The sequence below is a fragment of the Salvelinus sp. IW2-2015 genome, linkage group LG20 (genome assembly GCF_002910315.2).
Source record: "Salvelinus sp. IW2-2015 linkage group LG20, ASM291031v2, whole genome shotgun sequence".
Classification (NCBI taxonomy): domain Eukaryota; kingdom Metazoa; phylum Chordata; class Actinopteri; order Salmoniformes; family Salmonidae; genus Salvelinus; species Salvelinus sp. IW2-2015.
This window is the reverse complement of record NC_036860.1, coordinates 28,056,074-28,067,412: the sequence shown is the minus strand read 5'-3', so window position 1 is coordinate 28,067,412 and position 11,339 is coordinate 28,056,074. Positions and strand designations below refer to the sequence as shown.

Here is an 11,339-nt window from a genome sequence, read left to right as displayed (position 1 = left end):
ACCTGTACGCTCTCGTTGGCTGGCCCTCGCTTCATACTCGTCGCCAAACCCACTGGCTCCAGGTCATCTACAAGACCCTGCAAGGTAAAGTCCCCCCTTATCTTAGCTCGCTGGTCACCATAGCAGCACCCACCTGTAGCACGCGCTCCAGCAGGTATAATTCTCTGGTCACCCCCAAAGCCAATTCCTCCTTTGGCCGTCTCTCCTTCCAGTTCTCTGCTGCCAATGACTGGAACAAACTACAAACATCTCTGAAACTGGAAACACTTATCTCCCTCACTAGCTTTAAGCACCAGTTGTCAGAGCAGCTCACAGATTACTGCACCTCTACATAGCCCATCTATAATTTAGCCCAAACAACTACTTCTTCCCCTACTGTATTTATTTATTTATTTTGCTCCTTTGCACCCCATTATTTMTATTTCTACTTTGCACATTCTTCCACTGCAAATCTACCATTCCAGTGTTTTACTTGCTATATTGTATTTACCTCGCCACCATAGCCTTTTTTTGCCTTTACCTCCCTATCTTACCTCATTTGCGCACACTGTATATAGACTTATTTTTCTACTGTATTATTGACTATGTTTGTTTTACTCCATGTGTAACTCTGTGTTGTTGTATGTGTCGAACTGCTTAGCTTTATCTTGGCCAGGTCGCAATTGTAAATGAGAACTTGTTCTCAACTTGCCTACCTGGTAAAATAAAAAAATTATTCGGCCGAGAATGGTGTGAACCTCAAAAGCCCTCTAAGCGGCTGAAGAAGGACAAAGGTGTCCACGTGGAGTGAGCATGGAGAGAGATCTGTTCCAAACTTCTCTCATGATGCTGGTATGCTGGTTGGCAAATGGTCAAGATGTAAATGTGCTGGCGGCCCAGGTGAGACATTGAAATTGGGACATTATCATGGGCCATCCACTTTGAACTATGAAGCTATCTGAAGAAGAACCAATGAAGAGACGACAGAAGATTGAGTGCCTGAAGGGGGACTTGGTCAACTGTGCCCATAATTGATTTAGACTTGTCTAAAATTGTTTATTTTAGGGTATCCGGGTGATTGTAGAGGTCTATACACTGCTAAATTTATAGTAAATTAGATTAAGAATGCATTAAGATATATATATATATAAATATATTTTTTTTTAACTAGGCAAGTCAGTTAAGAACAAATTCTTATTTGCAATGACGGCCTACATGGGTAACAGTGGGTTAACTAGCTTCGGGGATTCGATCCAGCAACCTTTTRGTAACTGGCCCATCGCTCTAACCACTAGGCTACCTGCATCCCCTGAACATGAATTAAAATTGTGATAAGAAAGTTAATACTAGAATTATAGGAAAATCATACTGTATGTTAATATAATTGTACATTCTGCCATTGTCGATGTGTTAACTTGTGGGTTTTAACATTGAGTGATAGAACCAATGTGAATCACTGAAGAATGTCATTCTCAATTTTGGTTGGATAATTAATTGGGTTTTTGATTATGATTTGGAAACTGAATGATTTTTAGACGGTTAATAACTATGAGTGAAGCAATTCATGTATTAGGGATTGATTGTTTTGATTGTTGATGTACTAATTGTGACATGGGTAAAGAAGTTGTGTGAACTGAAGATACTGACACTATTCTCAGCATGCCCTGGTGAATGGAGAGGGTGAACTCTGATCCTGAGAATGAAACTGATCCTAATTTATTTGACTTATATCCATTGCCAAAGTACATTTTCGATGATAATGATAAAACTCTGTAATTGTAGCAGGTATGGTGCTAATGGCACACAGAATCCATAGGCGTTGCCTTATAAATTGTGGAATCATGATGCTTGTCCTGGGTCATGTTCATTAGGCACCARCGCAATACATTTTACTTAAAGTGGGAGTCACCACCTGGATTTGTCYAACAAGATATGCTAATTTTAGTTTCTGGGATGGAAATAGTTATTTCCACTATGCTGACCAAGGGGAGAATGCTCAGTATCAACATAATAATTAGTTTTGTACTGATGAAAATTGTACTCTGATTTAGATTGCTGAGGATTTCTTAAGCCTGTCCGCATGCTCTGTGGTGTCCACCAGGTTCTAAACCCAGCTGGTTGAACCACCAAACACCCTACCTGACCGCTCTGAGGCGTCCGCATGGTCCTAAAGCACACCTATGCTGCGTTGGTATCACAATGTGGTGGGGGGGGGGGGGKGGGGGGGGGTTGGACCCCTGACTCAGGTACTTTTCTGCACAACACTTGCATTTGGTTAGCCTGTAGCCTAAATACTGCCATTCACCTGAAGATGTGSCCTTCTTTATTATCGCAATTCCGATCTGAATTCGATTAATCGTGCAGCCCTACCCGGCAGGATGCTCTCAATAGTGCATCTGTAGAAGTTCATGAGGGTCTTAGGGGCAGTGGAGTAGCACTATTTAAAAAAAAACAGGTAATCAATTCTCAATCAAAGTTTGACCTATAGATGTAGTCTATTGAAAATGAATATAGAATATGAATAAAATGCATGCTCCAATTGCAACTTCTGCCTATGCCCACACATATAGTCTCAATAAATGTTTTTATTTTTAATACCAAGTTAAGCATCTCATTTCAAAATAGGATATCATCGATATCGTTGTGAATGATAATTCTGCACGTTTGACCGTTAAAATGTCCAAACTGCGTCTACATGCCAATAATTTGATCTCATTTAGTTTCATGGGAATATGCATTTAGATCTTCTTGAATTTAGATCTTCTTGAACTTTAAGCTTTTCACCCTCTCCACTGTGGCCCCATCGATGTGGATGGGGGCGTGCTCCCTCTGCTGTCTCCTGAAGTCCATGATCAGCTCCTTTGTTTTGTTGACGTTGAAGGAGAGGTTATTTTCCTGGCACCACTCCGCCAGGGCCCTCACTTCTTCCCTGTAGGCGGTCTCATCATTGTTGGTAATCAGGCTCACTACCGTTGCGTCGTCTGCAAACTTGATGATTGAGTTGGAGACGTGTGTGGCCACGCAGTCATGGGTGAACAGGGAGTACATGAGGGGGCTGAGCAACCACCCTTGTGGGGCCCCGTGGTGACATCTTGAAGYGAGTGGGGACAACAGACTGGGATAAGGAGAGATTGAATATGTCTCTAAACACTCCAGCAAGCTGGTTTACATATGCTCCGAGGACACGGCTAGGGGTGCCTTCTGGGCCGGCAGCCTTGCATGGGTTAATGAGCTTAGATGTGAATGTAAATGCATGAAAGATAATGAAAGGAGATACATACTGAATTGATGGTACCATATAATACCACCATAAGCAGAAAAGGTGTCCCCATTGTTGTCACTATCAAACACAAATTATTTTGTCTTTTCATGGGGAACCTTGAAGGTTAATAATCAAATATCTCAGGCCTTTCCACTCAACCTGGCTTTCTGCAATTTATCTTCATAAAATCATATTTTAAACCTAACCTTAACCATACTGTTAACCTTATGTCCAACCTTAAATTAAGACCAAATATATATATATWTTTTTTCATTCATGTTTACATAGCCAATTTTGACATTGTGGCTGTGGTAACTAGGGACAACCACACCTCCTATTTTGATCACATGACGATGTTTGCGGCTCATTTTGAGTTCACGTGGATACATTTGGGTTCCATCATATCTTGCCTAGTAACGTTAGCTAGTCTTTTCGGGCTGTCCGACTTTTACTTTACCTCCTGCAAAATGTCCAAACTACAGTTGTTGAATGTGTTTCTTACCAAGCGACTAACCGCGGCTGCTGTGGAGATATATGTGGAAGTGGAAAAAACCATAACAGAATACGAGAACGAAATTTCCAGTTCGAAGGAGGAGATCAAGCGTTTACGGCGGCTGCTGGATTTGGTTTTCAATCCCGAAATAAAATTACATCGAGCAGGTTTGTAGCAACTACTGTGCAGAGTCACGATTTGAAACGTGTAACATGGAATTAGAATACTATCAGTAATTTAATAGGATCTATGTTTTAGGCCACGGCCAACCGTTTCTTCTATGGGGGGCAAGGCTTCACTGAGTTTCCCAAGCAATAGATGCATTTCTAAACCTTTCTGAGCTATCCACAGATCAGCTATCACTGATTACCTACTTTATGGAAGGGAGGGATTTGGTGAGCACAAGACGTTGCGAATACGTCTTTTCAACCAAAAATACGTATTTAACGTATTTTGCTCATATGGAAGGAAAAGTATTCGTAGTAGGTCATCTCCTACCTGGGGTTTGTGAATACTCTCGAAGTCGTAACTAACATGGGTCATCGCATGTGCATCGAATGGTTTATGCTGGATGACTGACATGGGGTGATGTTTTGAAGCCACWTCGCCTCCATCTTGGAACTCCCCCATATTGTAAAAATAATATTTTGGAAGCAATATAAATGCATTTATTCATACCTGCATTTGTTTTTGCCACGTTTATTCTATTACAAACACCTTAAAGGAGAATTTCACTATTTAGGACCCTAATCTGTATATATTATGTAAATGCRATGTTGTAGAACAAGGGTCTCCAACCCTGTAACTGGAGAGTTTACCCTCCAGTTGGAACAAGCCTAGTTCAGCTTATCAACCAGCTAATTATTAGAATCAGGTGTACTATATTAGGTTTGTAGTGAACCTACAAGATGCTAGCACTCCAGGAACAGGTTTGGAAAGYTCGGTTATAGAAGGTCCCAAAATGAAGAAATTGACTTAATTAGACTCATTCTGCAGGTCTTTAATGTTGTACACATTAAATTGTGTCAAACCTTACTTGATCTGCAAGGTTATAATCCATTTTGTTAAACTCAAATGATATTTTCCAGCGTGTAAATTTGATCAGAAGCATACTAGCCAGGTCCACAACGTGTCAACTGTAAACTAGGGCTGGGCAATAAGGCCTAAAACTCATCTTGATTTCTTTCAGATTTATGGCCGATTCATGATATCAAAAAGCTTTGTACAARTAAAGGTCAATACACTGCATTTCAAACAGTCAGGAATAATCAAATGAATTCAGGGAATGGAAAATTATACCTGGGCTAAATATAAGCCTTTGACAACCATATGACCCAYTAATAATTTCATTATTTTATCAAAGTAGTTTAACCTGCTTTTTTGCAATAATCACTAATCTGGCTTTCAAGTCTGTCTATGAAAATGCCCCTTTTTTGTTACAAATGTTACCAGAACCATGCACATTCACTAATAATGACTGACTTCTTGTAGCAGGCATTATAGAAACTGAACACGGGTCTCATACACAATCTCTCAAGTACAAGGCCACGTGCTAGTGAATAGCCAGCTAATCTTTACATATCAAGTCTAGCCATYTTGGATCTATTTGTTTGCTAACAAGGTAGAACAGTTGAACTGTTATGAATAGACCCTCCTGTCCATCTCCAACTCTTTGAACAGCAGCCTGTTCACTTTGTTTAGATGTGGATAAGAACATGMTTRTTTCTCAGAATGGGAACGAGTTGCCAATTCCTTMTATAAATGCATATTTTTATGATCATTGCACATTTATAAAACAGACAGCTAGCACATAAGTCTGTGGCTAAAATACTGCTAGCGGTATCACAATTCAGAGCACGACAAACTGAGCATACATTTTCTACATGTTCATTGATACTCTCGTTTTAGTTGGGTCTGCTCTGTTCTACATTTTGTGAGTTGGGACATAAAAAGGGTAAGTTCTTATCTATTACATTAAAAGAATGTCTCTTAAGYGTTTCAGTGTCAATTTGACTGATTCTGTTGAATCAAACCTCAAATAGTGAGTTAAACTGCTTCTTGTCAGAAGTGAGTCTTTCATCTTTGTTGTGAGTGGCAGGGGGAGGGTCTTGATGTCTGTGCGAGTGGGAAAGTGCACACAGCATAGGAGGAGCGAAGGASACTACACTAAAAAGAGACGGAACGCACATTTAAAACGAATGAAAAAATTGGGTTACATGCATTTAGATCAATACACGAAAAACATACATTCARATTAATTTGATATATCGCCCAGCCCTACTGTAATTACAGAGCTTCTAATCTACCAAGCAAGCTAATAATTTTTTATTTCAAACTACTACGCTACCAACTTGTCTGACTACRAATACAAGGAGGCGAGGTTATTTATTTGAATCGGAATACACAGACGGGGATCTTTAACAGATCGGGGATGAGGGAGAGAGACGGAGCAGAGAGGCTCAGGCAGATATTCAACTAGCAGCTGAGGCTCGACTCACCATCTGGGAACTGGTGGTGTACCTGCAATGCTAAGTGAAGCTCACTGAAGACGAGTGTCTTTGCTGTGCGGATTGAGACCTGCTTATGCCAGCCTTGGAAAATCTAGAATTGTCCGGCGACGAGATAACGTTGTCCCGCGAGCCCACCACACTGTGTAATCATTGACAATTACTTTTCCAACCCTTATAAACCCAGCAGTTGTAGAAATGTTTTTCCGTGTACTGAAAATGAACTGGAAGAAGAGACCTTGGCCATAGGGACCTAATGGCCAGCTGTCAATAAAGTAAGTACAGGTAGTTTGTGTGTGATAAATAGACTTCACAGTATTATAGGCTATATGTCATGAGTCACCCATATGGTCATCAGTAGATCAACCTAGTGTTATTCTGCTTCCGCACAGCGAGCTGATGTTTTTTTAATTATTTTTATTTTTAGGCAATATAGACTTGTGGCTTACAGAGTGGTCTTGGAATGGGAATTGAAAAGCGAATGACTTGGATGTGGTTAGAGACGAGTGTTACCCAGTTGTGTTGTCACCATCCGCGACAAGTACCCCTCACCCACCGGTGTCTACACTGGATTCAAGGAGGCAGATTAGTGCTTTCAGTATCCTTTTGAACAGCCATCCACCGATGGCTCATTACCTTTTCCTCCCCTTTCTATTCTCCTTTTTGCATTAATATTTATTTTGTTTATACTGCAAATGTGTAGAAGATCAAATAGTCCTTACAATACATGTAACATAGCCTTGAAAAATCCTCACTTGAGGTTTCTTGTGACAAAAAAAAGACAATGCCAAATCAATCATTTATACATATAAGTGAAAGCATTATTGATAACTGTTTTGATAAGCAGTATTATTTCTGTTAACTATATATAAAAAAATATTTATCATTGCACTTGCCCAGGKGGTAAGGGTAACGCATGGTAGATCCCTGAGGTGGAACGCATTGTGCGTGGGTTTGCCTGCTGTGGACTGGAGAGCAGCAATCTCAGTTCTGTGATATCTACAGATTCTGATGCAGTTGTTCCATGGGTTCCAGGTTGGCTTTTGCTAGGTGAGTAGTTGATTTTGGTAAACTGGATATCTCAGCAGCCATGGGCAACCCACTAATTTCTGTGCTGCCACTGACATGAGCCTGCATATCATGGATAAATAGAACTGGATCCACCCTAGCCAGGATCCCACACTATGTATTAGCCTACCCAATAATAGAACCATGGCATTACTCAATACAGTGGCTTCGTGTCTACCTCCAGCTCATGTTCAATGTAGGGGTGTTTTCACATTTGAAATTCGGTTCCAGGGAGCATTGGTGACATTTTATACAGAAAATGTTGTGCTTTCACAAGACCTATACATAACTGTTTCAGGGTGAGATGTGAGACGCACATTCTACATGTTGTAAGCTAGCTAGATAGCTAGCTTGTTTACATCAGACAAAAAGTTCCACGTGACTCACCTGGGTATGATATTGCGTTTCACTCATGCTTTATAGACCTAACTATWGGTAGACCTAGCCAATCAAACAAAAGCTACAGGATCTGAATCATACAGGGGATATGTGAAAACTGCCTAAGTAATCTAATATTGGCAAATTGTGTTTTGCAGAATGATATAACAATATTTGYGAAGCACAACATGAAAATAGCTAGATGTTTACTTTATATAAAAACACACACTTGTGAGGCTGGCTAGGTATCAAGCAAACCTTTAGCTAACATAAACAAAATAACAACAGATTCAGTGTCCCCCCCTTTCATCAGTGATGCTAGCTAACTTTATWGCATATCTCATCTCAATTTCTGCTGGTTCTAGTCAGGCGCAGCGACATCCTTCAATGGTTGGTATAGCTGTTTTCTTAATGTGTTTTTACCAATCATTTTTCTTGTTGGTGGTTTACAGAAGTCGTCATCAGAGAAGGGCTCGCTACAAACAAGTAGGGCCAACGCATAAAGTCTGTGGATGGGAGTGTTTATGCRTCTTTGCATAACAACTAGCCAAAGCCTCAGTTATTCTGGGTCTGCCAAAGGAAGTCTGTGAAAAGTTATTGGACTAGCTATGTTTTGTCATTGCAAAATGGTTTTGTTAGTCTCTTGAGTTGATTGATACTAGTCATTTGCCAACATTTCTAAAAACCAGTTTTTGCTTTGTCATTATGGGGTATTGTGTGTAGATTGATTGTGGGGGGGGGGGGGGACTATTTACTTCATTTTAGAATAATGCTGTAATGTAACAATGTGGAAAAAGTCAAGGGGTCTGAATTCTTAGCGAATGCACTGTATATCTAGCTACAGAAATAAGACCGATCCTGCTTGTGTTGCCTGTTTGAGTGTTTGTTTAATTGGCTACTGATTCCGTGAGCACCAAGCCTCAAGCAACCACAACGTCTGATAAATTATTTTGGGCTGTTTTTAATCTTGTGCTGTGGTGTAATAAAGGTTTAATACTTTTTTGTTTGTTAGGACAGCCTCTGGTATTACTCATCATTTATTTGGTGTTTACAGTGTTCCAAATTTTCAGAAAATAATAATAAGTAGGTAGCTACAGTTGAAGTCGGAAGTTCACATACACTTAGGTTGGAGTCATTAAACTCGTTTTTCAACCACTCCACAAATTTCTTGTTAACAAACTATAGTTTTGGCAAGTCGGTTAGGGCATCTACTTTGTGCATGACACAAGTAATTTTTCCAACAATTGTTTACAGACAGATTATTTCACTTATAATTCACTGTATCACAATTCCAGTGGGTCAGAAGTTTAACTACACTAAGTTGACTGTGCCTTTAATAGCTTGGATAATTCCAGAAAATGATGTCATGGCTTTAGAAGCTTCTGATCGGCTAATTGACATCATTTGGTCATTTGGAGGTGTACATGTGGATGTATTTCAAGGCCTACCTTCAAACTCAGTGCCTCTGTTTGACATCATGGGAAAATCAAAAGAAATCAGTCAAGACTCAAAATAAATTGTAGACCTCCACAAGTCTGTTTCATCCTTGAGAGCATTTTCCAATGCCTGAAGGTACCACGTTCATCTGTACAAAAGATAGTACGCAAGTATAAACACCATGGGACCGCGGCAGCGTCATACCGCTCAGGAAGGAGACGCGTTCTGTCTCTAGAGATGAATATACTTTGGTGTGAAAAGTGCAATCATATCCCATAACAACAGCAACAAACCTTGTGAAGATGCTGGAGGAAAGGGGTACAAAGTATCTATATCCACAGTAAAACGAGTCCTATATCGACATAACCGGAAAGGCTGCTCACGCAAGGAAGAAGCCACTGCTCCAAACCCACCATAAAAATGCCAGACTACGGTTTGCAACTGCACATGGGGACAAAGATTGTACTTTTTGGAGAAATGTCCTCTGGTCTGATGAAACAAAAATAGAACTGTTTGGCCATAATGACCATTGTTATGTTTGGAGGAAAAAGGGGAGGCTTGCAAGCCGAAGAACACTATCCCAACCGTGAAGCACGGGGGTGGCAGCATCATGTTGTGGGGTGCTTTTGCTGCAGAAGGGACTGGTGCACTTCCCAAAATAGATGGGGTCATGAGGCAGGAAATTATGTGGATATATTGAAGCAACATCTCAAGACATCAGTCAGGAAGTTAAAGCTTGGTCGCAAATTTGTCTTCCAAATGGACAATGACCTCAAGCATACTTCCAAAGTTGTGGCAAAATGGCTTAAAGACTTCAAAGTCAAGGTATTGGAGTGGCCATCACAAGGCCTGACCTCAATCCTATAGAAAATGTGTGGGTAGACTGAATGCGTGTGCGAGCAAGGAGGCCTACAAACTGACTAGTTACACCAGCTCTGCCAGGAGGAATGGGCCAAATTCACCCAATTTATTGTGGGAAGCTTGTGGAAGGCTACCTAAAACGTTTGAACCAAGTTAAACAATTTAAAGGCAGTGCGACTAAATACTAATTGAGTGTATGTAAACTTCTGACCTCTGGGAATGTGATGAAAGAAGTATAAGCTGAAATAAATAATTCTCTCTATTATTATTCTGACATTACACATTCTTCAAATAAAGTGGTGATCTTAACTGACCTAMGACGGGGAATATTTACTAGGATTAAATGTCAGGAATTGTGAAACTGAGTTTTTTAAAATGTTTTTGGCTAAGGTGTATGTAAACTTCCGACTTCAACTGTATCTGTGTAAATTAGGCGGGTTGATCGAGGGACATGGCTAGTTTAACTGTTTGGCTAACTGTAGGCAATAGCTAGCTAATTATAAAATAGAACTTGTGGGTGCCTGCATCCGGGAACATTAAAAAAATGACATTACTTTTTCATTCGTTTAACATTTGGATGCTGAAAGTAACGTTAGCTAGCCATCATTCAGCCGCCATCTAGGCTGGTGACAGCTGGCCTGTGTCCCTGCCCAGAAAGACCATAAGGCCTATATTGTGGGTTTTGAGGTAGACTTGATCCCCAACAGATTTTCTAAGCTATTTTCACGTTCCTTCCTAGCGACGAAATGAAACATTAGTTCACAATGTTCATTCACATATTAGTGTTATTTAACATCGTAAATCATAGGAATTTKACGTTTTTAGTGTAGCATGATAGCAGGTCAGGCGTCTGAGGCTTTAAGATTCTTTGGGAGAATCCGATAAAAAGGCATCCGGTTAGACTGCTCCAAACTCAAATGCACATAAGCGACAGTACTTCACTGCCAAGCGTTTATCCAATATACACTGGGTTTACAAAACATTAAGACCACCTGCTCTTTCCATGACATACAGTGTATTTGGAAAGTATTCAGACCCCTTGACTTTTTCCACATTTTGTTACGTTACAGCCTTATTTGAAATTGGATTAATTACTTAAGTATTCAGACCCTTTACTCAGTACTTTGTTGAAGCACCTTTGGCAGCAATTACAGTCTCACCCAAAAATAATTATGACGCTACAAGCTTGGCACACCTGTATTTGGGGAGTTTCTCCCATTCTTCTCTGCAGATGCTCTCAAGCTCTGTCAGGTTAGATGGAGAGTGTCGCTGCACAGCTATTTTCAGGTCTTTCCAGAGATGCTAGATCAGGTTCAAGTCCGTGCTCTGGCTGGGCCACTCAAGGACATACAGA

At 40.4% G+C, this 11,339-nt stretch overlaps 1 protein-coding gene across 1 annotated transcript in view; it reads left to right on the top strand.

Annotated features, from left to right (window-relative positions):
• Positions 1–3,586: 3,586 nt before the first annotated feature.
• LOC111979902 (uncharacterized) overlaps positions 3,587–11,339 on the top strand; it is a 10,731-nt gene continuing 2,978 nt past the window's right edge. Inside the window, exon 1 of the mRNA XM_024010583.2 lies at positions 3,587–3,901. Coding sequence (XP_023866351.1) covers positions 3,589–3,901 — 313 coding nt within the window. The 5' untranslated portion in view covers positions 3,587–3,588. The remainder of the gene's footprint in view (positions 3,902–11,339) is intronic.